The sequence below is a fragment of the Punica granatum genome, chromosome 6, assembly GCF_007655135.1.
Source record: "Punica granatum isolate Tunisia-2019 chromosome 6, ASM765513v2, whole genome shotgun sequence".
In the NCBI taxonomy this organism is placed as follows: domain Eukaryota; kingdom Viridiplantae; phylum Streptophyta; class Magnoliopsida; order Myrtales; family Lythraceae; genus Punica; species Punica granatum.
Genome location: NC_045132.1, coordinates 24,562,782 through 24,590,494, shown reverse-complemented (window position 1 = coordinate 24,590,494; position 27,713 = coordinate 24,562,782). Strand labels below are relative to the sequence as shown.

The window sequence follows — 27,713 nt, the reverse complement described above, 5'->3', positions numbered from 1 at the left end:
ACTTGCCTCTCCTAAGGCAACTCGTATAGATAGCAGAGACTCGATCTGAGCACGAAAAAAAAAAATCAGTTGAATGTTACGTTGTGTTTGATACGATAAAATTGAAAAAGAACAGTTAGCTTCACGCAATCGAGTTCAGCATGGCGATTCAGCTTCCATGCATTCTCTTCCTTTCATGTAAACACGACACTAGCCCATTTTCCCTAATTTTACAAGAGCTTCTCGACAAGTTTTAGCTCATTTTGATCTCCAATGAGTTTCTGCTCCTTTCGTTGGCAAGACGACATTTGCGTGGATCTGCAGAACTACATATTCTGGGGCATCCGAAGCAAACCATTTTTTGATCACGATACATATACTGTCAATGACATAATATATAAATGGCACGGTTAAAGATTTGAAAATTTGGCAATCTCTCGCGTGCCTTGTTTGTCATCCTTCAAAGAAACACTAGTGTCTCGAGCAATGTCGGTCTCCATAGAAGCTCTAGCAATGGCGGGTGTGAACTACCTCGACTATGAGATGGATGCTGAGGAATGGGAGGCTCCACCAGCTAATCTTCTAGTCGAGGAGGAAGATAGATGTACCTGCAAAGCTGGAGAGCTTCACTCATTCGTCGACACGGGTTCAGCGTGATAGAAACTCTTTTATCTTTGATAAACCTTGGAAAGAATATTGCGAAAAGAAAGAGATAAAAGATCGTATATATGGTGATAAAAAGGTCGAAACCACAAGAGTAGATATATAATAACTATATCGAACATTGAAGGATCATAATACCCAACTAGCAACTTAAAGGCATAATAATGGCGAGTATATACATGAAATAGTCCATCAAAAAAATCTAAATTGACTAAATATCGGATATTTTCATTTTCTAATTACAATAAAATATAAAATTCAACATTCTTATCTACCACTCTAAGGAAAAAATAAGAAGAGGTAAATATTATAAAGTCTTATCTTTTATAATCGTAATAGATACGATAAATATTACTAGAGTATCGGTAAAAATGAACAGATATTTACAACATGTTCTATTAATCGACTGGTATTTAACGAACTAAACCACAATTTATATCCACCTCTCATTGATTTGGAATCCCCACAATTTAGATTGGGAAGAAAACGAAACGTAAAGGGCAAAAAAAAAAAAATCAAGAAAGACATTGACTACGATCGACTGCCCTTTCTTCAATAGATTGACATGCCCAAGTCAAATGTGGACCTACTCGACGTCACCCTGCGGCGCCATCCACGTGATCATCAGTGTATTTCCTATTTTCCGTCGTCGGATGTTTTGACTAAGACCCCATGACAGTGATCCAGCTGACGAGAGAAGAAGGACCACGGAGCTTACGGTGGGACGGGACGCAGGTTTCCGGTTCCCGCAACGGGCTGAAAAGGTTTCACCTTTGTATTCGGTTGCCTGAAGCTCTGCGTCTTCCCTCGCATGGAGGATTTTGAAATTCGCTTTTGCCAAGAAGGAAAAGAATTCAATTTCCCGCCCAAGCCCTCCATCAATTTCACGTTTCCCCAAAATGGCCCTTCCCCATTCCCCCACCACTCACATAAATAAAACATCCCGCTCTGTTCTCCAGCTTTTGCCCTTCCCTCCTTTCTCTCTCTCTCGCTCTCTCCCTCTCTCTCGCTCATCGCCGCCTACGGTTCCTGCTCGCGGCCCGTGTCTCTCACCTCCTGTTCGAGCTCCGGCGAGATGCCTTGCAAGAGGAGATCCCAGAGGAAGGCAGCTCAAGCCTCCCCAAAGAGGTCCAAGGTGGAGATTCCGCCGGCGGAGGAGCTCGCGTCGGCTGCTACGGCCGAACCGGACGTGGAGACGCCTTCCAGGCGGAAGTCGCAGAGGAAGGCAGCTCAAGCCTCCCCCAAGAGGTCCAAGGCGGAGGAGCTCGCGTCGGCTGCTACGGCCGAGCCGGACGTGGAGACGCCTTCCAGGCGGAAGTCGCAGAGGAAGGCAGCTCAAGCCTCCCCCAAGAGGTCCAAGATGGAGATTCCACAGGCGGAGGAGCTCGCGTCGGCTGCCACGGCCGAGCAGGACGTGGAGACGCCTTCCAGGCGGAAGTCGCAGAGGAGGGCAGCTCAAGCCTCCGCCAATAGGTCGAAGGTGGAGATTCCGCCGGCGGAGGAGCTCGAATCGTTTGCCCCGTCCGAGCTGGATGTGGAGATGCACACCGAGGAGTCTGCTAGCATTGCCGTCGAGGAGGTCTCCGAGGTGAAAAAAGTCCACTCCGGAAAAGGCCGCACTAATAGGAAGGGCGGAGCTGCTGCCAACGGGAAGAAGGCGGGAGCTGCTCCCCAGGGGGAGAAGGAAAAGTTGAAGGAGGAGCCAAACTCTCAGCTCACTGATGGGGCCAGCTCAGCGAATGATGGAGCTCCGCAAAAGCAGGAGGACGCCAGCGACGCGGAGGACACAGAATGCCGGTTCCTTGGGGATCCTATTCCAGACGAAGAAGCTCGGAGCCGGTGGCCTAAGAGATATCAGGGGGTAAGTCTCATGTTTCCTTTCTTCTTTCTTTCTCGATAGATATGGAGTTTGAGCTTGAGACTGAGTTCTTCGAGAAACTGCAGATACCCGAATCCGCGGTTTCCTATTGTGCAAATTAATTTATTGATATCCAAGCTTTTCGGTTTGCATTTTAAAGAATTTCGGCCTTAAAGTTTATTCCTTTCATAGTTAGGTAAGTGTGGCTGGATAAGTTTGGAGTTATTGGCACCATAATCTAAAAAAAATTATTAAACTGTTCGTTCGTTTGTGTCGGATCTGTGACGAAATAATGTTACCCTCTTAATTTCAGCTTGTTTCCTATCTCTGCCATAATGTAGAATCTTTGTTGTCTCGCAGAATAATAGGAAAGCGGCTGCAAAAAGCAAGTAAGAATCCGACTCTAAGATGTCCTATTTATATTGCCCTGTTCCTGGCTGCAGCATGCGTTTATTGTAATTAATTAGCTTCCTTTCCTCTTCATGCCTGCTTATTATCACTTTTGGATTCATGTTGCTGTCCAATTGATTCATCCCCCTGTCCATTTGCTGTTTTTTGTATGAATAGTGATGGCGAGGAAATTCGGCTGGCAAAGCGGCACTATGCAAGAGCTGAAGTTGATGGAATTGTTTACTGTCTGAATGATCATGCATTCGTAAAGGTGGGTAATTGATCTGGTCTTTCATAAAGCCACCTTAAAGATCATTTAATATAAGATGGAAAAGAAAACTTTCCTTTTTTTCTAAAACGCGGGTGACATTTTAATGTATTGTCTCTTGGTCTGTCTCTGTCTTTTACGTGGAAGTTGTTCAAATACTTGACAAAAATCACGCGGAATCCATGCTTTGAGATGTAGGAGTTAAGTCTCGTATGCAGTTGTGGTAATATATGGCAATGCCACAGGTCAATAAATATTTGTCATTTTGGTTTTTAGTATGTAAATAAAAATAGAAAAAATCTATTGTTGACAAAAATAAGTCATTGTTGGCAAAAATAATATTTTTTATTTGTCTTGTGGCATAATATTCCGTGGTATAACCATTGCACACAAGATTTTTTCGAGAGGGAGAGAGGAGGGGGGTGTTCCTATGGTGAAATCAATAACATTGGTTGCACTATACCATCAAATAAATTATTAAAGATGTTAGTAAAAGATATGTATTTTACTAAAGTGCAATTTTCTTTTCGAAGGGTATCAGTTTATGGGGTCAGAAGCTCCAATTAACTTAATCCAGTGTATCTCTAGTGGAATCACGAAAATGCTCCAGTCTGTGAGTTAATATGAAATTTCTGATGAGTTTAAACCTGAAGGGATGCTTGAGAATCCTGTATGATTCACCAGCTTTTATTGTTTTTAATATACCCAACGTGTGCTACCGCTTTGCATTCAAGTTGTTTTTTTTTTTTGGGGGGGGTACAGTTTCTTTAGTTTTAAGCATGCGTACATGTTGGTCAATTGGCCGCTTGTTCAGACTCTAGTAAATAAGCTGATGTTTGTTTGTTTCCCCACCGGTTTAGGCTGAAGAAGGAAAGGAGAATTATATATGTAGAATCGTTGAAATGTTCGAGGCGACAAGAGGTTCACTTTATTTCAGTGCTCGCTGGTTTTATAGGGCATCCGACACAGTAAGTTAAAACTAAACTTTTACACTGTTGTTTTGTTATGGAACATGTGTCGATGCTAACGAGTCGGTGCTTGTGTTGTTTCTTTGTTCTAGGTCATCAAGCAACTGTCTACTCTTATTGACGGAAAGCGTGTCTTCCTGTCGGATGTCCATGACGATAATCCCCTAGATTGTCTGGTTCAGAAGCTGAGCATTGTCAAAATACCACTTAATGTGCGTGTTCAATCCCTCTAGACGGTACAATTTATCTGCTCGTGTTAAAATCTCAGCAAGTTACATTTGCTTTTTAGGTGGATTTGGAAGCAAAGGAGGCGACGATTCCAGCTTGCGATTTCTATTACGACACTCACTACATATTGCCTTACTCCACTTTCAAGGAGTTGCCTTTAGGTAATTGTCCTTTCCGTCTGTTAGATAGTAGATTTTGTTTTTCCTAAATTAATGCTTGTTGATCCCATACATTTCTCCTTCAAAACAGGACGGTTAACTTTCCTTCTCATCTTTTTTGTTTTATGCTGTAGATGACCAAAACAACTGTCAAGAGAGCTCTTCAACCATTTCAACTGACGAAGGTGATATGGCTGTGTCAAGTTGTGAGGTGAGCTCTAAGGAGGTTGCAAAGGAGGATGAAGTAAGGTTGCTGGACATCTATTCCGGTTGTGGGGCGATGTCAACTGGTCTGTGTCTCGGCGCAAATTTGGGTGGTTTGAAACTTGTTACGGTACGGAAGTTTTCTATTGATTATTTAACAAAACCTTTAGATAATATAATTAATTGTCTCTGTATATGGTCTATATTTGATGGATCATACTTTTTTTTTTCCCCCCTTCCAATGCTGTAGCGATGGGCAGTCGACTTGAATGAGCATGCTTGCAATAGTTTGAAGTTGAATCACCCAGAGACAGAGGTGAGAGTTTGACTATTTCGGCTCTCATGTTACATATTTTCACTATTTTGCGGAGTTGGAAAACTGAACATTATTGTTACTATTGTAACTATCATCATGTAACTATCATCAGGTTAGAAATGAAGCAGCTGAAGATTTCTTATCATTGTTAAAAGAGTGGAAAAATTTTTGTGTTGCTGCTGGGTTGGTCGGAAGCAATGATCAGAATCAACCATACTCGGATATCTTCAATGTGAAAGATGAAGAAAGTGAGGACGAGGAAGAAAGTGAACATGATAATGAGGATGATGGAGAGGTCTTCGAGGTGGAGAGGATACTAGCAATATGCTACGGCGATCCTAATTCAAAGAAAGAAATCGGGTTGCATTTTAAGGTAATTAAGTTCAAACAACGATATAAATTGACAATAACTGATTTTTAAATGTAGAAACTAAATTACTTGATATGTTTATCTTAAAGGTGAGATGGAAGGGGTATGGACCCGATGACGACACATGGGAGCCCATTGATGGCTTGCGGTGCGTCTGCTTTAAAGAAAACAATCCTGCATATATCATGATATATAAGTTACATGCCATGCTTGTTTGTAATTTTTTTAAATTATATTTTTAATTTTTAACTATTTTTACTTTTTATTTTTATAATTTGATAGTATTCTTGTTGAACAGTGACTGCGGAAAGAGAATCAAGGAGTTCGTTACACAAGGATATCAGTCGAAGCTTTTGCCTTTACCGGTCAGTATTTATCATTTTTCGGTAATTGATATGATATGTTTTCTTCTTGGACATTATATTTTGGCAAAAATTTACGAGTCATCAGTCATTATTTGTTCAGGAAAATTATCAGAAATGGTTGACACTTGACAATTAAAGCCTATCTTGTATTTCTTGTTCTTGTTATAGGAAATCAGAACTGAGTGATCCCTCATCCTTGAAGTGGCTGATTTATCTTTCTTGTGCAACTGAATAGCTAATCTCCTTTAAAGGAATTGTATATGGCATATCTTTTGCTAAATCGTTATTCTGTTTTCTTAGGGTGATGTTGATGTTATATGTGGAGGCCCTCCTTGTCAAGGAATCAGCGGTTTCAATCGATTCCGCGACAGGGAGAATCCCCTTAGAGACGTCAAGAACAAACAGCTCCTAGTGTTTATGGATATAGTCGAATATCTGAAACCGAGATATGTCCTAATGGAGAACGTAGTTGATCTTGTCAAGTTTGCGGAGGGATATCTTGGACGATATGCATTGGGGCGTCTTGTGCAGATGAATTATCAAGCTCGTATGGGTATGATGGCCGCTGGTGCATATGGGCTCCCTCAGTTTCGGATGCGTGTGTTTGTATGGGGTGCTCGGCCTACCGAGGTGTGTCCGTAAACTTTGAAATTATTCAAGATATTAGGATATTTTTGCTAAGCATAAGCTCGGGACCCCTTGGAACTAAAAATTGTTTTTTCTAATTTGTATTCAATCTTGTATTAACAGAGACTACCGCAGTATCCATTGCCTACTCACAATGTTGTGGTCAGAGGTGTAATTCCTTTGGAGTTTGAGGTATGGATCTTCTGACTTCCTGTATTAATTTGAGGATTGAGTTTCTCGGTTCAGAAGTCCACAGGAATTGAGACACATCAAATGCAGGCACACACGGTTGCATATGATGAGGGCTACTCCTTGGGCCAATTGGAAAACAAACTGCTATTACAAGATGCAATCTCTGATCTCCCCGAAGTAAGTTTGAATACATATTCTGGATTATCTATTGCCTATGATTTACGAGGTTTCTTGAGTTTAAGTCTCCATAATGTTCTAGGTTGGGACATATGAGCATCGGGATGAGATGCCGTATGATAAAGAACCACAAACAGAATTTCAACGATTTATTAGATTGAGTAAAGAAGGTTAGTTTGTGCTTTTGTTTATAGTTTGGCATTTTTATTGATTTTTCTTGATACTTTTTAGTAAACGAGAGGAGTTTATTTTGTTTGGTTTGCAGAGATGATGGGGTCTTCCTTAAGGTCTGAGACATTGAATGAATTATTGTATGATCATCGTTCCCTTGAGTTGAACAAGGATGATTATGATCGGGTTTGTCAGATTCCAAAAAGAAAGGTTGGTTATGGTCCTTCACATCAGAAAGCTGGCTGTTAACTGAAACACTTTTCCTTTGCTAAATCATTTTATTATGTTCTTTGGGTAACAGGGAGCAAACTTCAGGGACTTACCAGGTGTTCATGTGCGCCCAGATAACAAGGTTGAATGGGATCCTGACATTCCTCGGGTTTATTTGCAATCTGGAAAACCTCTGGTAATCCATTGTCCCTCTTCTCTTTTGTGTTGATCATTTCTTTATTGGGCTTGGCATACCTGATCCTCTTGGGTAATGATATGTTTATAGGTTCCAGATTATGCAATGACGTTTGTTGGTGGTACTTCATCAAAGTAAGCTTTTCTCCTTGCAGAACTCTTAAACAATTGATATATCATTATGTACAACTATGATATTGTTTTTTTGCTTGGGGGGTTGAACATCTAGGCCTTTTGCCCGTCTATGGTGGGACGAGACTGTGCCGACTGTGGTCACACGAGCTGAGCCCCATAATCAGGTGTGGCTCCCCCCCCCTTTTCTCTCTCCTTAAGTGATTCAATTGTGTGGATTCATTCTCCCTTACTGATGTTTGTGCCTGCGATCAAGATTTGGCATTACTAAGATTCATTACTTGACTATAAAGTTAATAAAGGCAGAGTTAATTTCATGATGACTTACATTGAAACTTTATGATCTTGCAGGCAATATTGCACCCTGAGCAAGACCGGGTGCTTACGATTCGAGAAAATGCAAGGCTGCAAGGCTTTCCCGACTATTACAAGCTAACTGGGCCCATCAAAGAAAGGTGATTCATATATTTTCTTTGTTCTTTATACACAATTGAACTCCTATTCCTTTGCCGCCGATCTCGCTTCACTTAACCACATCGTCGTACATACTTCCCTCACGAAATTTTAGGTACATGCAAGTGGGGAATGCAGTTGCAGTTCCTGTTGCCAGAGCTTTGGGCTATGCGTTGTCTGTCGCCTACCGAGGTGCTTTAGGAGATACCCCGTTGATGAAGTTGCCAGCTGTGTTCTCGAATAAGCTCGAGTTGCGCTCTTCTACGTCATCCGAAGATCTATAGCTGGTCAGCACTCAAACTGTTTGTTGTACCAGTATCAAATAAATACATTGTAAGTTGCTGTGATTTACTAGCATTTATCGCTGCAGATTTCAAGCCTATTATTTACAACCCATTGTGAGGGTTGATCTTAGGAAGTTCATTTTAGTTTTTCCCATTAGAGAAAGATGAATTCAGGTGCAATTTAACTGCTATTTATGAGACATCTAATTATTTGCAACTGCGATGATTTTATCCTGAGATAGATGTGTCATGTTCATGTAGAAGTGTAGATTGGGCAATTTTTTTTTTTTCTAAATTCAAATGCAGTCATCCTCTTCTCATTTTCTTTTTATTCCCGATCACATGTGAAGTTATGGTATTGGATTACGAGCGGTCATTTGAGTTGAGTTACGCCGACTCAGTCCCATCCTTTGGCAGGAGAAATCACATTGTAGCTCTGTAGTTCTAATCTTGTAATTCTGAATTTACATATCTGGGAGAGGATAATCTGATCAGTGCCCTACTCTCTGACATATACATCAAGTGATTGCTTCTGCTTTTCGCGCAGTGTGGTTTGTTTTATATTTGATGATTTGGTAATGATAATGATATGATGGGACGTCATATGGCAGTGGAGGTGTTATAATTTCATTGGGCCACTTCACTATATAATATTTGACCACTTCACTATATTTGACCATTTTCTGGATATCTACTTTCAATATAATAAAAATAAAAATAATATATGTGCATTATTGGTGGTAAGGTGTCGTTATGGTCCATTCTATTATGGGCATTCACAGAGAAGAGTGGCAATGGAGTAATAACATCTTTCATTGATTGAATTTTTCGAGTTATTTTATTTCTTGATCTGGATTCGACTCGACTCGAGAAGCTCTATATGCTCGGTGCCATTGAATATTTTAACCGGCGCCGTGGATCTGAAAGGCTCGAACCAGAGTTTCAAGATAAAGATGTTAAATACTAACAGTGATCGAAGAAATCACGTGTGCAATGAAAAAGAGATTCGACGCTCGGTTTCATTTATAGTCTCATACCTTCGGTGTAATCGAAAGAAGAAACTGCACGAATGAGCAAGCCTAGAGGATCGAGGATCGGGACACTAAAATGGAGAAGATTTTTGCATATAATACATCACTTATCAGCATAAAACGCCAAACATCAAAAAGAAAAATTTTAGAAAAAGAGAAAAAAAAATAAAAAAAAAAAACTATTTAATGTGGCAGCAGCATCATCAACCAGGATCCTGCATGCCAAAAAAAAGGAAAAAGATCTCCCTCTCCCCCATAATTATAGAAATTTACATATTAGCCTAAAAAATTTTCACTTAAGACCATATTATTCATTTTTTTTTTTTTTATCTTCATTTGGCGAGCAGAGGGAACCATCGCTCATGGAGGGAGGACTGGTAGGACACCATCACCAGGAGGAGCACCAGGAGAGCCGCGACGCCCCAGGGGGTGCCGCCGGCCCGGTGGAGGGAGTCCCTCTCGGGGAGGAAAGCGAGGGCGGGGACCCATGGCCTCTCCTCGTTGGAGAGGAGGTGGACGAGGAGGAGGAGGACGAGTGGGCAGGCCATGAGGAAGAGCTTGAGCTGGGTCTCGAGGTCCTCGAACATCGACTCGTAGTTGATGTACCACGAGAACCCGAGCATGGTGAGGAGGATGAGGCCGAAGAAGCAGAGGTGGACCGGGAAGCTGAAGTAGTCCCAGAACGAGCTGTATTCATAGTAGTATTGATCTTCCCTTGCCATTCTCTCTATGAGATGAGGAGACAGACACAAACCAAAGGAAGGAAGTTGTTTGGTTCTGCAAAAAGGACTTTGGTTTGGGATGTTTGTATCGTATGGTTGGGAGTTCATCACGGGCAAGTAGCCATAGGCATATATATATAAGAGGAAAATATGACTTTCTTTTTTTTTTTGGGTAAATATATAATAATGTTATTATTTAATTTGACCTTATATTATATCTTATTTTGCGCCCCCTTAGATTTGAGGGCATGCACTTGATGCCCTCAAACGTCACCCTCAATATCGTTCGCTTAAAAGAAGAACCTGCCCTACCGCCGAATTCGATATTCATAACATACAATTCGGACAATATCACGATATGCTGATGTGGCTTGCTGGTAAGAATGCCTCCTATATCTCATACATTTCAAATGAGAAGCTATGATGCAATTATAAACCTGAAGACTGTCAAAATTTCGAGCAATTTTTTTTTTTCTTTTATGAATTACAAGTCTGATATGGTGCCGCCTGATCCTTAATAGTGTGGCATAAGTAATTTATATTGGTTAATTAATGGGGGTTAAAGGATCCCATTCAGAGGACGGTGGGCTGTCGAGGATTTCAGATTGGCTGAGAGGGAGGATTGTCTCTCTGTAAAGGGACCTGACCAATGAGAAGGTGCCACGTACAACCGACCATAGACCAGCATGTGGGGAGAAGAGAAAGGTTTTTCTTTTCTCCTTTTTCTTTTGGGCTTTAAAAAGATTTATTTATTTGTTAAAAAATTATAAATGAATAATAAGTATTTATTTATATTATTATAAAAGTGCTTTAGGTCAAGTGCTAAGTAAAGGCCAAAGTTATTGTTGACAAAGGGCCCATAAATCGTGTGGACCAAAGTCACCTTTTATCTTCTAAATTCTTCTCTTTTTCGTAATGGAAGTCTAGAAATAATTTTTTTTTAAAAATTTTAGGTTTTAGGATTACTTCGTCCGAGTCCACCTTTATTTTTATTTGCCTTTTAATTACAGATACAGTTTTTGTTGATTAATCAATAGTAAGTAAGAGGTAAATCTTTTACAGATACAGTTATTTGTTGATGCTCGTCGATGCTATCATTTACCCACATCGTTCCCCTTGGGAAATCAAAAGCATTGTATCCGATATCGTTAGACTCTTATCTCTTTGTTGGGACTGAAAATGTACTCGGACTCCTCGATCGGATAACTCTCAAGCACACGACTTAAGCCAGTACAGCAACAAATTCAATTTTCTTTCTTTTTGTATGCTTGAGGGTTATCCAAATCTTGATGTACCGTTCTCGCTTTAATATATCCCCTTCAACCTTGCTTATCGAAAAAAAAAAAAAGTAAGAAGGTAATTTCTTCACTTAATTTCTATCTCTCTCTCTCTGTTTTTTCACTTACTTTTTTTTTTCTTCTTTGTTTATTATGACTTATAAAGTAAGCAAAGAGGTGACATTGATGAAACCTTTATCGGTAGCCCTTTTCTGCTTTTAGGTAATCGACCGGCAAAGGAGAAGGCTAGATATGTCTAGATTTTAATAGAACTGCCTAACGGGTTTAAGCACGTCTCGAAAATGCTAGTAGGGGCGGACAAAAGGTTACTAGAATGATGGATGCATATATAATAGAAACAAAGACAACAAAACAAAACCCAAGAAAAAAAAAAAAGCATTCTCATGGATTTGAATTGTTCTAAAGCTTGGTTTCTTCTACGATGTAAAATTCGAACACGTGGTTTTCGCGGAAGAACCAGACCAATGGGACTGGTGCCAATCATCCATCAGAGGACGGACTTTCCATAAAAAAAAAAAAAAACTATAAATTGCGGAAGGAAAAATCAACTCTCACAGGCTCGGTTTCTGCAAATGATTGACTTCCAGATTAATCTCGACTCGAGCATTTCCTTTTGAACTGCACCGAGGCGTAGCCCGGAATTCTATGATATTTCCTTCTTTTGATTTACTAGTCATGGTGATTGTGAGCTATATCATACATTAATACAAACAATTAAGAAGGGGGGGGGGGGGGGGGGGGGGGGGGGGGGGAGGTTTCTGTTGGGGTGAGATCCTCCTCTGCACATATATATATATATTGAGGCCCATAGAAGCCACATATCCGTTAGAACCTCCGATCACAACTTACGTTACGTTGGGCAGTTGCTGGGCTATCATGAACGAGCCTTTGAGTCGGTTGCTTCGTGAACATCTTCTGATGGAAGCAATGGGAGCCCAATTGTACGATTTTTATATTAAGTACATGAATATCTAATGCATGCGACAAATTGGACACTTCCGTTACCTGCACATGATTCAGATGGGCCCGGTTTGCCACGTTGGAGCTGGTACATCAGCCCATTAGTTTCATGGGTCTCAGGCCCCAAATGCAAGACCGAAGCGCAATTATTATTATTATTGGTCTAATTTCTATTTCTTAAAATTGCGCATGTGACACACCAAAAATAAAATTTAGGATCTATTAACAAAAATAACGAACAATCGCATAACCCCCGTCAATTTGAAATTGAGGAGCTATTAGTTTTACGACCTGAAATCGCACGATTGTTTAAAAGAAAATCATGATAACCACATGACCCGCGTGCAATTAATTAAGATCTTTAGGAGCTGTTAGTTTTATAGCCAGTTTGTAACCATGTTATTTGTATTACTATAAAAGCGATTGTTATTCTTTATTCTCCTTATTATAATTTCCGAGTTGGACTTTCATGAATCCTAATCTATATATCTATATATAATATATAATTCCCGGAGAGATTGTCATTACATGCCATTTGTCTAAAAATTTAAAATAAGAATTTTTCATTTATCGACCCTTCGTATGCCAAATGTTTTCGTAACTTCACCAAAATAATCATCATCATTGCGCGCTAGCTATTTGATCAAAATGATAAAATATACTAAAATCCGTCACAAATGATAATTTCCATACAAAGCGCGGGTGGATCGACTAATACGTAGAAAAGCTAATAAGTTTGGGTTAATTCTAGCCGAGCTACGCTTTGGTAACTCTCTACCTATTCGGTTATGAGCTTAATAAGGGACAAGGGATATGGGGGAAGAGGACAAAACAGAACCGAGGAGTCCGACCGACGAGAAATTGATTCGGAGACCTTGTGGTTTCGATTGAGTTGGGGTAAGTGCCTCTACTTTACATCTCACTCTTCACTATGCATCGATTAATATTCTTTTTCCATTTCGATAATCGATCTTTTTTTTAATATTTAAGCAATTTAAGTTGTATCGATTATATGGATATACTTTGTTGATAAAAACTATTGCAAATGGTGGGCAAAGAGGTCACTCATTATTTTATGTAATGAAATCACATGACACATATGAGAAAGATTCTCGACATCTGCAACATTTACTTCTAATAAGTAGTCCAAGTCAGAAATGAAGAACCAACAAACACAAGTTGATCCAATACAAGTGGAGGGGAATTCAGGAAATAATCAGAATTCTTTATTATACATAATCAAAATTAGCCATTCATTATTCCTGGGTCTTGGCATTCTTTTTCACCAACCATTTCTCACAAACTGTTTCCTTTAATTGTTTGTGCTTCAAGAGTCCAATAAATTCCAATTAATCCAGTTTCAAATCAAATTGGCTCATTAAAAAGTAAAGCTTTCTGAATTGTGTATTTTCTCCATCTACAAGACTCAATCGGAACGTACTTTGGGCAGGTTTCTTTGGGCCTGTAAAAAAACGAACCTATGAGGTAATCGGACTCGGTGGCTTCATGAATATTTCTCGACGAAGTTTCGGACTTCACTCATATGATTTTTCTCTGTATGGCTTTTGTAGCCATCAAATTTATTTATAATATATTAAAGTTGACACATCGTGCTTGTGTGATGAGAGGCCTCCATTTGGTCTTTAAGAGATTGCCATGTCAACTTTTTTACTACTTCTTTGGCTTCTGGTTCATCGTCTCTTCATGCGCTTTTGTTAAAAAAAAATTATTTCTTGCTTTTAATAGAGGAATGAATGAATGCTTACGGTAATAAAAAAGAAAGAATAAAAATTCAATAAATGCACTATCTATTTGCTTTTAAAGAAAGAAATCATATTTGGCAAAAGAAAGAAATAATTTTTCTTACTTTTAATATGGAATTTAATGTGAAAATGAATCGATACGGTAAGAATGAAAAAAGAATTAATCAATGCATTGTACATTCACATGCTTTGATTAGCCATTTCATACATTCTCTCCCTTCTGCTTTGCCCGACAAGGCATTTTTAGGATTTTTAGGGTTCTAGTATATAAAATCAATTTGGATTTGTTCAAGAGATTGGTTATTCAATAAACAAGTTTTTGAATTCAAGCCATGTGAATGCAAAAAGTTTATGATCGATTGTGGGACTTTTATCCATTAGTGGATTGACCTCACCCAAATTTGGATTAATCGGACCCATTAAATTTCGACTACCAAGTAGTGCAATTTGCAAAAAGATCGTGTACTTGCAGTGGAATATTAATTAATTTTCATTCCATTACACATAAATAAAACGAAAACTCTTATTTGAATGGACACATGTCAAACTAATAAATTTTTGCTTTTCTTTTTATTTTTATTTTTTGTGTTAGTTTATAATCTCATATAAGGCTTAAATATATATATATATATATATATATATAATAATTTATTTACCTAAATATAAATTTTTTATTTTAAGTCGGCACCAATTTCGACGAAATGCAAAGTTATTTCAGTCCATTGACAACCCTCGCTTGGGTTGGTCATGGTCGAGAGATGCTTTAAATAAATTTCGAAGATCACTTATAATTAACAAGGTTTTCAATGATGAGTTTTCAATTAAATTTGTACTTAATAAAAATTATAAAAATTATAATATTTCGTATTTATAGGTTTGTTGTATTATTATAATATCGACATATATTCAAACGCTATAATGCACTCCTTATATTTTTTGCTTTTTATTACTAACTAAAGAATCTTCATAAATTTAAACAAAAAATAAAGAATCCCCATAATATTTGAGTACATCCTGGCATGATATCATGCGTAAAAAATATTCAGGGACCAAATGACATATATTGAAGTAAGGACAAGCTATAGTAGTAACATATAAAAAAAATATGAGATAGTTAATACAAATGAATTAAATAGAATTATATACTAATAAATATAATGGCAAATCTATGCGTAATACAAATAGATATGGTATAATTATATCTATAAAGCATTTATTAATATTTAAATTTTTAATTTTAATTATATCTCTATATTTTAATATTTCATATAAACTTTTACATTCTTATACTTTCTTATTATCATGTTATCTAATTAAGTTTCTCATTTTTTTCCTTCGCGTTTATATATGGCATAAAGAAAGGGCAAATTACGTAGGGGTAGGTCCGCTTTGACGTATTTTTGTAAGGATTAAATTAATCATGTGGTGTTGAGGAAGAGTGCTTAATAGTGCAGTGGCACCATTAGTCAACTAAATTAATATATTTTTAGTGTGATTTTTGTTGGTGTAATTTTTCGTGCTCTTTTATTTGGTTGTTAAAATTTTTATACTAAATGCGTGAGCCTCGCATATAATTTCTCTAAAATACAAGATTTTTTAAACAATTAACAGTGTGTGAAATTAAAATTAATAAAATGTGATCCATGTTCGGGTAAAAAATAAATTGTGATTCACCGAAAGAAAAAAAGAAAAAGAAAAAAGAATGTGATCCATGCATAGAAAATTTGAATGTAAACACGAAAGTCATGATTCAATAGAAAGTTGGATCATAATATATCAAATTAAGTCTCGATTTTGACCCACTTTTCTCATAATATTCAAATTATAATCCATTTTGTAATTATTTGGATACATAAAATTAATGCCTAATATGTACGGATATATTTTACTATGGTTCAACATTCGAAGCTTTTGGAAGGGTTCTAGTATAATATTAGAGTGTGACTCAATACTTGGTATATTTTATAAATATATATATTGATGCATAACATGTCTAGCTATATATATATATATATATATATATATAATAAAGGGAGGAATATACACCCCATATGCACTCCAACCTAATAGATCACAAAGAAAGGGATGGCAAAAGTTGCTGCTGTTTCCACCTTAGGCGCTTTCCTCGCATTCTCCCTCCTGTCCTCCTTCTCGGTAATTTCGTTGGTCTAATTCATATATTTCAAAATTGCCAATGCATGGCACGCAGAATTGAAAATTTAGGAGCTATTATAGGTTAAAAAATGATGAAAACTTGCAATTTTCAATAAAATAGGCCACATGATCTTCCTGCAATTGCCTCGCATCGTCTATAGGGGAAAAAGAAAAAAGGAAAATTGCTTTTCTGCCGAGCGACGTGTCTCGTGGATTTCGAGCAATTTTACGTACTTAGCAAAACTTACAGTCGAGTTAGATGTTACTCAATCGAGACATGAACTTGAGAAAGATGAAAACTACATGTTGGAGAAAAATTGGAGATGTAAGAGGACAATTGTCCCTCACCGGTTAAATAAAGAAAAATGGGATCAAATCCGAATTAAGCCCATTTTATTTAGAAATTTATTATCCAACACTATGCCATTGGTAAGTACAAGTTAATTAAGTGATGCATCTGCTAATGCTGTTATACATGTTCAGGAAGGAGATATTTACTGCATTAACTGGAGGACTGGGCCGGGATGAAGGGGCAAAGAGGACCCAAAGGTGAATATCGACTACTCGAGAAATTCCTATTCCTCTGACGAGAACAAGGATAAGAGCTCCGACGACAACACCGAATGGTCCTCCTCTGAGTCATCCCCACCTTCTTTATTTTAGCGGTCACCACCCAGGAGCTGTCCGAGGTGGCCACAGGCAACGACCACGTCCTGGTTGTAGCCTGCTGCAAGACCTGCCTAATGTACTCCAACATGCCTTTTGACGTCATAGCCATCTCGGCAAAGAACATATTACATATGTGATATACTTCGTGCATGGTGCTAAGCAGTAGGTCCGTGTACATTAAGCAGGTCTTGCAGCCTGCTACCACGGGGACGTGCTCCTTGCCCGTGACCCCCAAGGGTAGCTCCTAACCCGAGGTGGTTAAGAATCCCACCCGCACGACGTGTTCGGCGGCAAGAAGGTTAGGTTGTGTTTGGTTTCATAGTATAATTTTAAAATTAGATTTTGATTTTGATTTTGAGTGGTATAAATGGGGCCCACCTTTGACTTTGTATGTGTTATATTGTTTTGTTGTGGAAAAAAGTGGTATAAATGGGGTCCACTCTTTGACTTTGTATGAGTTATTTTGTTTTGTAGTGGGTAGAATTAAAGTTAGAATTGTGATTCTAAAATACCATCTTGAAACCAAACAGGCCCTTAAGCTCCGAACTCACATCATAGTTCTAAAGAACGGCTACTCCACCATTGGTACAATATTTACCTCTTTCATTATTGATGATGAAGTACCGTCGACTGACCGGACGGTGATGATCTTTTGAAGTTTCCGTTGCAATTTTTTTTTTCCCTCGGTAATTCTTCTGGAAAATTTAAACAGTATACGTGCCAATCATGTGTTGTCAGCATCAATGTGTACCGATAAAATTACGATCTAATTATGTCAGCAATGCCTAGCCATACTGGTTAAGGGAAACTTGGATGATTTGTTGACTTATGAAGAGGGTATTATTCGTGACAAATGGTATCTCTTATGAAGTAAAATTTTGTCTTATACTTCAAGAAATATATATATAGTTCATGCGCGTTGATGTCCAATCTTAAAATATACTTTATGGATCTACCGAAGAAAACTTATACTTTATGGTGTCATAATTAATCAAAACGGTAGATAAATATTGTAGAAGAAATATTATAAGAATGACGAGGAGGAAAAAAGTCTTATATGTTACGGATATGTGTCATATCTTGATTTATATATATATATATATAATCTAATGTTGACAAAAAATTGATTTTTTTATGTGTCTGATGACAGTGTCACATGGTAAATTCATTATATACATATATTCTCGACAATTAGACCATTTGGCCACATTTGGGCTTTGGCGCGTCAACTACGCTGGGGTCGTTCTTTCCTTTTTCTTGGGCCAAGTTCGACGGGTCGTTTGGGGTAGAAATATTGACATACCGGGTTGAGGGGTTCCGGCGGCCGGTGTTGACTGACCAAAATGTTTATGGTCCTTTTCCAAACTTTGGTTATATTATTCAAAGGTTGACTTGTAACAAACAAATTTATGTAAACTTACATAATATAATGATCCTTTATAAACACATAAATGCTACTATGTTTTAGTCACAAAAGAGGTGATGACCTAATATGATAAAATAAAAATCTTAAATATTTAATAAAAATGCATGAATAGTTTCACTTGAGTACCGAGCCTAGGACTTACTGATCACTAAGTAAGAGTGTGCGTCACTGCTACATCCTTTTTAATTAAATGTTACTATTGATTAATTATCCCACATACTTCACAATCAATACATTATGTACATATACACTTCATATTATACCTGCTTAATTACGGCCGATCACATAGTTTCACTTGAGTACCGAGCCTAAGACTTACTGATCACTAAGTAAGAGTGTGCGCCACTGCTACATCCTTTTTAATTAAATGTTACTATTGATTAATTATCCCACATACTTCACAATCAATACATTCTGTACATATACACTTCATATTATACCTGCTTAATTACGGCCGATCACATAGATATTCGACAACATATATATGTCGATCAAACAACCATTCCGCAATTGATATTGTGGACAAATTTCAGAGGGAATTGCATTAGCACAAAAAATTATCACATAATTCCAAGGATATATAAATATATATATACATAGGTGATCAATTAAACGAGCCTGACGTGGTATGATATAATATATACTTTCATTGTATAGTTATATCTGTAGTATATACTTTCACTATATAAATATTGATGCATAACCTCACTCTATATATATATATATATATACATGCTCCTAACTTCCTCCAAGCTCAGAAAACTGATAGGGAAGACTAATAACTAGACAAAGATCACGAAAGGGATCGATGGCTAATGTTGTAATTATTGTTCCCATTTTAGCCTTCGCTTTCTCCCTCTTATTTTCCTCCTCCTTGGTTGCTTCTGCTACCGGAGGCCGGGATGAGGGCTATGGCATCTTTGGGAGGACCCTCGACCTGAACAAGCTGCTGGGCTCGAAGAAGGAGAAGCTCAGCCACTTCAGGCTCTACTGGCACGACGTTGTCGGTGGCAAGAACCCGACTTCTATCCCAGTGGTTATGCCTACCAACGGTTCGCAGACCTTTTTTGGGATGGTTAACATGATGGACAACGCCCTGACTCTTAGCCCAAACCTGACTTCGAAGCTGGTTGGCCGGGCACAGGGGTTACACGCCATGACGAGCCAGCACCAGCTGGGTGCTCTGATGGCCATGAACTTCGTCTTCATGGAGGGCAAATACAACGGCAGCACCATCACATTGCTTGGCCATAACTCCATCTTTGATGCCGTGAGGGAGATTCCTGTCGTTGGCGGCAGCGGCCTCTTCCGCTTTGCCCGTGGATATGCCCAGCTCCGAACCCACACCTTTGATACCAGGACCGGCGATGTCATCGTTGAATACAACGTTTATGTCCTTCACTACTGATGAGGTGTTGTTGGTGTTGATAATCTCCAGAGGTTTTCCTCGGGAAATTATTTTACTTGTTCACTGATGAAATTTCGAGTTATTTAGCATGTATGTGTATGAATATGTGTTATCGTGATCTAACTAAGTCAGCATGCCATGTTAGTGAAGGAAATCCGTACGATAATTTTTGACTATATTCACACGTCATTTTACCAATAAAACCGAAAGTATTCTTTAATTAGTCGGACCCAAGATTGATCCTGCCCAAAGCTTTTATTTTTTTTTTCTCTTTTTTTGTATACTTTTCTATATTTTCTTTTTGGTATTTCTTATTTACATAAAAAAAATCTTATCTTCATTTTTTTTTTCTCAGTTACAAAATTGCAAGAGATATTACTCTAGTATGATTTCGGAAAATCAAACATGAAAGGTTATTCTCTTTATTTTTCTTTGTTCTTAACTCATCATTGTTATTCGTTAATTTCATTTAGTTAAGGGCGAGATTCCTCATTCGCAGTAAGGACGAAATGGTAATCGGACTTGGCTGCCACATGAAAATTTTATGATGAAGCCCTTGCACCCTACTCCTGTGATCTTAAACTAAAGGAGAATTACAAAAAGTAACTCTCCATGTAGTGACAAGTAGCCCAATGTCCATTCTTCCTTTTTCTTAATTTTATTTTTATATTTATTTGAATTTTTCTTTTACAATGTACTCCAAAAATGGATACTATTTTACAATTCCTTGCAACTTCTTTTCTAAATTATTCCTAAAAATGTAGTATTATCTCACACCTTCAATATTACCTTATAAATATTCTTCCAAATCAAACATAGAGGCAAAACTAGGTAATTATGCATAACCAAGTTATATTAATTAAGCTGTTTGCACTATATTATATTATAATTATTATTATAAAAGAGAAATTAAATTATGAGACTAAGAATTTACTTAATTAGAAGATCAAAATAACCTTGCAAATTGAAAACAATTTGCCTTCAATGCCTTAGATTTATCCAAACATCATTTTCACAAATATAAATGTTGTATATTTCCGAGTTTCCTTTAAACTTCTTTTTAGGTATTGCTATTTCCATGTATTTTTGGGGAAAAATCATTTTATTAATTTTTTTTCAACATTAGTATTTTGAGATAGCATTTTTCATATACTATGAGTAGAATTATAAAATAAATTGTATTGGTGAAATTATATTACAAATAACATGAGAGGCGAAAATTATAATAAATTCAAATTTAATACATTCTAAATGATGTATAATTACCTCAAGAAATTTACACGCGGCAAAGTGCAGACTTTTTTTTTTAGTATCTGTGTATAATAATCATAAAAACATATGATAGAGATAAACTATGTTTTTTTTTTCTAAAACATCATTATTAAAAATACAATAAGATACACATGTTTTCTATATAATCTTATGAGTTTCCAATCTTTAAAATTTTTCATCGATGCATTTATAATAGAGGTGGAAGCGGGTAATCGCCTAACCTCCCACTTTAATAAGATTGGGTGGGCTAATTTGATTGCCAATTTTAATAAAGCGGCAAATAAGGATTACGATAAAAACCCACCTAAAAAATTAGTGGGATGAACTCAAGAAGAAGTGGAAGTTATGGAGACAATTTTTAGGAAAAGAAACGGGTCTTGGCTGGGACTCATCGAGACAAACCATTGCTGCATCTCCTGAGTGGTGGGAAGAAAGGCTGAAAGTACTTTCTAAAATTAGTTTGTAATTTTTTTCCATTACCATTATAATTTTTAATTTTACTAATTACTAATTTTTATGAAAAATGAACTTGCAGGAGGTACCTGAGGCAGAAAAATTCCACATCCGATTACTAGAATTTGCTAGATCGACATTAATTATTAGTTATCACACTATCGAGTTTCAAGTGACTTAATTATTAATTGACAGTTTATTTTATTAGTGTACTTATATGTCATTTTAACTTTTTTCAGCAACTGCAAAAGTAGTTTTCCAAACACCTATTATTTATAACATTCAGTTCGACAGATATGAAAAACAACATGCCAAACACCAAACTGCTTTTGAGAATCATCAATTATTTTTCAACAGCTCAATTTTAGCACTTTTCTTTCAGTAACAGCACTCCCAAACCAATCCTATATACTTTATAGAATCTGGACACAGATTTGACTGCCCATGATTCAGATGGGCCTAGCCTTGGCGTCTCCATCAGGACCATCACCTTTGAGATGGTACACCGGCCAATCAATTCCATGGATCACTGGCCCAAAATGTAAAGCTCAAATGTGTACATTATTGTTATCGAGGGATGGTGGCCTCATCGGAGGCCACAACCTTCCCAGACAAAGTCGCTGACAACTTCTAAGCTCGTTGGCATCCTCATCTAGTGGGTTGGTGGTGACTGCTGAGGCCACCACCCCCAGTAAACACCCTTGCTGACGGGGGTGTCAATTTTTTTTTCTATTTTTAAAATTTCTTTCATTTTTTTTACTGATTTTTTTAAAAAAATTAATTACAACGTGTGTCACATTAACATTTCGACAGAAAAAGTTAAGGCGCTCAACCTATAGAAACTGTCTATGATATGTTTAAGAAGGCAGAGGTTTTCGGTCCACTAATGACGTGCTAGATTTGGGGCAACAATGAAAATTTGTGATTTTACAAAAAACTTTGATTGTATGTGTTAGATCTAAGAAAAGTTGGAAAATATGTGATTTTACACATGATTTGTCCTTGTTAGCATTTTCACATAAAAGTTTATGATCGTGCTAAATTTGGAGCAAAAATGAAATATTGCGATCCTAATAGGAATTCTAAATGTATCTGCTGGATATAAAAAAATTTAAAAGGTACAAAACCACATTAATTATCCAATTTCTATATCTTAAAATTGTCCATGTGGATCGCAACACCCTAAAATGAAATTTAGGAGCTATCCTATTATAGTAGTGAAATGACTCCAACTGAATCATGCAAGATATTGTATATTTTAATTTTCTTAAATCATGAAGAGGTATGATGTTAAATTATTAAATTAAACATTTAGTGTGTCATTATTTAACTTAATTGATATATGATCTTTAAATTGTATAGAAGTTTCATTTTTACAAAATTGTACTTACTTTTGTGGCAATGTAAGAATTTTTTTTTTGAATGAATAATGGGGTTCGAGTGGCAACCGACGTAGCAACTTTCGTAGGGTATAACCGTATGAGCCTAAACCCACAGCGGGATAGAAGATTTGACTTGTAACTATTTCAAGACTCATGTGCTTGAACTCGTCACTGCGACCTGAATGAGATATTATAGGAAAATCACCTATTCCACAAGTCTCCAAAGGCACTTGAACATTTGACCCTTCCTTGGAACACACACACCTTGCTCCCAAGTCTCCAAGTAGTGTATAAGACTTTTGAGTATTAGGTAAATTTAAGTTTTTCCACTTTGTTTTTCATCCAATAACAATACGCTGGATATTCATGCTCTATTACTTAACATATATAAATAATATATTTTCTCATCAAAATTAAATATATCAATTATAATGTTAAATAAGTATGTTAAATTTAATATATATATACATATACATTACATGATTGCATGCAATTTAAAATAAGTATTAGTAAAAAAATAAATTCTATATTCATGTTCCAACAACTCGAGATCGTGTGCTATTGTTTACACGGTATATTATAAAAGCAAGAAAATGAAAATAAAAAATGGAAAAAAAATTATTAACTTGACAGCTGTCACCAACATGCAATAGTTTTAGTTATATTTATAGATTATAGATAGATAGATTAAGAAAATGATGTAAAACGTGCAGCTATTAAAAAATTAAGCACATAGCTCAACATGCAATTTTAAAGTCCCAATTATATATTCAAAAAGGGAAAATCACAAGTATCAACCCGATACAAGCATCGTTTAAGTTACCCTATAAGTATTTTTTTTTTTCAATCAATATCGTCTTGGTAATTCTGGCTCACTAAAGTTTCTAGGCTAGATTATTTTTCCAGATTCGGATGAATCCACTTCTTTGTAAGACGAGAAAATAACGAACGATTTCAAAGTCATATCTAGTAAAGCAGAACGTCCGTCCTAAGTTACATTAATAAGTGAATTATTGTGACTATATAATCTTCTCCCCTTCGGTGATTTTACATTTCTTCACAAATGCTGACCCGTCAGTAAAATAAAATGAGACTTCCTCTTTAATATAGTTTTACTGGTCTATATTAGAAGAGAACATTTCTTCACCAATGCACTTGTATTACGTGCCATTACGAACCCGGTTTTTCATGCAACAGTATCATCGTAGCACCATGGAAGGAGTATCCATCCCATGCATCCCAGACGGCCCAAGACCAGGTGGACCTTCTGATGGCCATGAACTTCGCCTTTGTGGAGGGCAAATACAATGGCAGCTCCCTCACCGTTCTCGGCCGCAACCCCGTGTTTGATGCCGTGAGGGAGATGCCTGTGGTTGGCGGCATCGGCCTCTTCCGCTTTGCCCATGGCGACAGCAGTTCAGCGGTAACGGCAGCCCAGGAACGGTTGCAACACAGCAGCAGCAAGGTGAGGAGGGTTAGTTCGTGAGCTGAGAGGGAGAGACGGGGAGACGACGAGCTGAGGGCAAGTTGCGTGAGTGAACTAAGGGAGAGATCGACGGGAGCTGAGGGAAAAGATGGACGGGAGCTGAGAGGAGGAGACCGAAGCTGGGGGAGTCCCTGTCTGAGCTGAGGGAACGAGGTCCGAAAAAAAAAAACTGAGCTGCGGGGGCTCCCTTGCCGTCTCTTTCGGAGCTGTGGGAAAAAAAAATGGGGGACTTGTGGCGGCTAGGGTTTTTTTTTTTTTGGGTGTTCTAACGGTTTTTTTTTTTCGGGGCCAGCGGGAAGAAGAAGGTAAAAGAAGAGAAGAGGACAAAAAATCGGGAGGAGAAGGGGGGAAAGGAAGGGGGCAACGGTCAGAAAATTCTTACCGTTGCCTTTGACTTTTTTTTTTTCAGATTTAGAAATTTAAAATTTAACACGCGTATAGATTAAAATTCTTTTCTTTATAATTGGATGTCGAAAAAATAATTTTGGACCAGCATTGTATTCAGAAAAATTTATGGATCAATGTTATACAATAAAATATTTTTTAGCCTTAATTTAGTCCCGAATTATGAAAATTGACACTGACGTGCGCGAAATCCAAAAAAATCTCAAATAACATTATTTTTTAAAAAATTTATAAAATTGATGTCAAATTATGAAAATTTCCCATTTTTAGAAGTCGTGCATGCTTGAGCGATTAAAAAAAAATATTTCCCTCCGATGGATGATAAAAATACCAATTTTGTCCCTCTTGAGCCGGTGGATTTAAATGGGGTGCTAACAGAACTGAAAGAGTGTCTAACTCTCCCTGACTCAGACAAGATATCCTTACAATAACCATCTTTGTAGATTCCCGTCTACTATCGCCCGTCGCCTTCCAACTCTCTACCACCCTCGATATGTCTTGGCATTTGTCAGACGGTCGCACAAAGCCTTCCTCAAATAAATCATTGTTCCACCAAATTCCATAGCAACCAATAGGCTATTCCGAATGTCGCTGCTAAGTGATCATCACTACTTGACATATTACAAAATTTGTGCAAGGACCACATCAGTGGTCACTTTTCCATTTTATTTATTTAGTGGCCACTTTATTCAAGTGGCCACTTTTCCATTTTCTTCAGTGTCCACTTTTTCATTTTATTTATTTAACTAAAATTTGTGCAAGGACCACATCGGAAATCATCTATTTATAGTCAAAGATCAGCCCGCTCGATAATTAAGGTTGTCGTTTACCTTTGTGTTTAATGAATTTCTCGATCGGGTCTACTTGCAGATGATATATATATATATATATATCCAAATGATAATATTCATCAACCGTAAACATTAAGTAATCAGTTGCTTTTGCAGAGGTACATCGCATTTGCTCTTGTATGTATATATACAAATAGAAGGCCATCCTATTTCAAGTACAAAATTTTTTCGTCGGAAAATGTCTCGATTCAAAGGACAACCGATGCGATTAGAAAATATTGTTACCTTAACTCATTGGTATACAAAGACAACCAGGGCCCCGACGTGAAGGAATAGGAGCCTTACTCTAGACATTTCCAACCTAATTTTATTGGGCATCGACAATATCTATAATAGCACAAGTGTGAAAACCGAAGATAAATTATTATTTCAAAAGGAGACAACGAACAAAGGAAAAAAAGTGCACCGATGACTCATATGCCATCAATAGTACAAGACATACACATTGTACTCTATGGTGGCGTCCCTCCTCTTGATATCATGGGTGTGGGTGTGGGCTTGGACGTAACCCCGGGCGAATCGGAAGAGGCCGCTGCCGCCAACGATCGGCATCTCCCTCACCTGGTTGAAGATGGGGTTGCGGCCCAGCACGGTGATCGTGCTGCCATTGTACTTGTCCTCCATGAAGGCGAAGTTCTGGGCCATCAGGAGACTGATCTGGCCCTGGTCCGCCAGGGCGTAGAACCCTTGTGCCCGTCCCACCATCTTCGAGCTGATCTCCGGGCCCAGCGTCAGGGGGTTGTCGATCATGTTCACCTGCCCGAAGTAGGTCTTCGAATAATTGACGGGCGGAACCACCATGATGGACGACGGGTTCTTGCCGCTCTGGACTTCGTGCCAGTAGAACCTGAAGTGGCTCAGCTTCTCCTTCTTCAGGCCCATCAGCTTCCGGTTGAGGGTCCGTCCAAAGGCACCTGGGTTCTCGTCCGGTCCGGCGACTGAAGCTAGGAAACAAGTGGAGAACAAGAGGGAGAGTACAAGGAAACCGGAGCGGAAACTAGGAATGGTTGCAACGTTGGCCATCTTCTTCTCAGTCTCTCTTACCAAGTTTGTGCTGAAGGAGAGTTGGAGATGGTGGGTGGGGGGTGGGGGGTGGGGGGTTTTTGAGACACATACATACAGACACATATAGACCAGACAGATAGAGCGGGATTGAGTTGTTGCATAGAAATTGATATTTTGGAAAAATATATTTTAACACATTTCAGGTTCATGTACTTAATATACACAATTTAAATTGGTCATCTGGGACTAATCTTTGCTCGAATATTGAGTTGAGTTGATCTCTTAATTACAATCAAATTTTTTTTAGTAAATCTAAGGAAAAAAATGCTTATAGTAAATTTTAAATTTTTATTAAAAAAATAAAATTCGTCCACATATGTATCATGTACTACATAAAATTGAATACAAAAGAAAAAAGCACTTGCTTCTTGATGGATCTATAACGAAAATTATATTGATCTTAGAGGAACTATCATCCTTTCCGCTTGCTTTTCCAAATTTTTATTGTTCTCTTTGCGATTGATCTTCAAGATTTCAACTCGGTGTATTTCTGTAAAGAGTAATGCAACAAAATCTTTATAAAAAAAAATACACACATAACAACTTAATGTGAGCGAGTGATAACATGAGAAAAATATTATAAAGCAAATTTAACTTACATGAATAATCTTGTTATTTGGACAAGATGATTTGGTTCCTCATACATGTAACGATGAGAAGGATGTTGAACATTGAAAGGATAATATTATGTATCAAACTTCACTTACATCAAGAATTCAACAAATAATTTAAATTATATAACTCATAGGCAAATAATTTAAATCCAAAGAGATTGCAGGGTGATTCATCTTTATTAGTTCAAATCTAAACTTCTCCATGAATCTCAGTTGTTTTAATAAAATATTAACCATAATCTATTACTATTTTGAACTTACAATATGAAAATTTACAAAAGAGAATCACGAAATTCATACAATTTTAACCTTGAGAGATGGAGCTGAAAGAGTGTCTAATTGTCTCTGACTCAAACAAAATATCTTTCCAATAACGATCTTTGTAGATGGAGCTAAAGGTCCATACGGTTCCTTCTCCTTAAACATTTTGGCACATGAACCTGTTGCAAGAATATATATTACCCATAACCGACCTACAAAAATATATCATAAATGCGAAAAATGGAAATCGAATAAAAATCTCAATGGGACATTATTCGTGTAATT

The 27,713-nt window shown here is 37.5% G+C and overlaps 4 protein-coding genes across 5 annotated transcripts; 2 read left to right on the top strand and 2 right to left on the bottom strand.

The window, feature by feature from the left end:
- The first annotated feature begins 1,588 nt into the window (after nt 1-1,588).
- Nucleotides 1,589-8,528, top strand: LOC116211500 (DNA (cytosine-5)-methyltransferase CMT3). 2 transcript variants are annotated; one of them, XM_031545927.1, is made up of 22 exons: nt 1,589-1,890; nt 1,996-2,503; nt 2,861-2,889; nt 3,068-3,161; nt 4,019-4,126; nt 4,219-4,338; nt 4,416-4,515; nt 4,647-4,846; nt 4,967-5,032; nt 5,145-5,405; nt 5,492-5,550; nt 5,701-5,767; nt 6,068-6,397; nt 6,518-6,586; nt 6,674-6,763; nt 6,846-6,933; nt 7,029-7,144; nt 7,236-7,340; nt 7,431-7,474; nt 7,569-7,638; nt 7,823-7,926; nt 8,040-8,528. In XM_031545927.1, exons 1-22 carry the CDS (start codon nt 1,718-1,720, stop codon nt 8,206-8,208), a joined length of 2,970 nt encoding a protein of 989 aa, XP_031401787.1. In that variant the 5' UTR covers nt 1,589-1,717; the 3' UTR covers nt 8,209-8,528. The 2 variants fall into 2 exon arrangements, with proteins under 2 accessions (XP_031401787.1, XP_031401786.1); XM_031545926.1 differs by having other exon boundaries at nt 1,589-2,503.
- A 750-nt stretch (nt 8,529-9,278) lies between these two features.
- LOC116211501 lies at nt 9,279-10,082 on the bottom strand. The gene has a single exon (XM_031545928.1). It carries the CDS (start codon nt 10,067-10,069, stop codon nt 9,572-9,574), a length of 498 nt encoding a protein of 165 aa, XP_031401788.1. The 5' UTR covers nt 10,070-10,082; the 3' UTR covers nt 9,279-9,571.
- An 8,862-nt stretch (nt 10,083-18,944) lies between these two features.
- LOC116211602 (dirigent protein 22-like) lies at nt 18,945-19,766 on the top strand. The gene has a single exon (XM_031546055.1). The coding sequence runs from the start codon at nt 19,040-19,042 to the stop codon at nt 19,637-19,639; it is 600 nt and encodes a 199-aa protein (XP_031401915.1). The 5' UTR covers nt 18,945-19,039; the 3' UTR covers nt 19,640-19,766.
- A 5,893-nt stretch (nt 19,767-25,659) lies between these two features.
- On the bottom strand, nt 25,660-26,594 carry LOC116210283 (dirigent protein 22-like). Its single transcript, XM_031544130.1, has one exon. It carries the CDS (start codon nt 26,509-26,511, stop codon nt 25,912-25,914), a length of 600 nt encoding a protein of 199 aa, XP_031399990.1. The 5' UTR covers nt 26,512-26,594; the 3' UTR covers nt 25,660-25,911.
- Between the last annotated feature and the right edge of the window lie 1,119 nt (nt 26,595-27,713).

Bases quoted from the DNA above. Each gene is read 5' to 3' on its own strand.
- LOC116211500 (XM_031545926.1), top strand. From the start codon at position 1,718: ATGCCTTGCAAGAGGAGATCCCAGAGGAAGGCAGCTCAAGCCTCCCCA. The intron at 4,339-4,415 runs GTGCGTGTTCAA...TTTGCTTTTTAG, and splicing joins TTGTCAAAATACCACTTAAT to GTGGATTTGGAAGCAAAGGA. The intron at 4,847-4,966 runs GTACGGAAGTTT...CCAATGCTGTAG, and splicing joins GTGGTTTGAAACTTGTTACG to CGATGGGCAGTCGACTTGAA.
- LOC116211501 (XM_031545928.1), bottom strand. From the start codon at position 10,069: ATGAACTCCCAACCATACGATACAAACATCCCAAACCAAAGTCCTTTT.
- LOC116211602 (XM_031546055.1), top strand. From the start codon at position 19,040: ATGGCTAATGTTGTAATTATTGTTCCCATTTTAGCCTTCGCTTTCTCC.
- LOC116210283 (XM_031544130.1), bottom strand. From the start codon at position 26,511: ATGGCCAACGTTGCAACCATTCCTAGTTTCCGCTCCGGTTTCCTTGTA.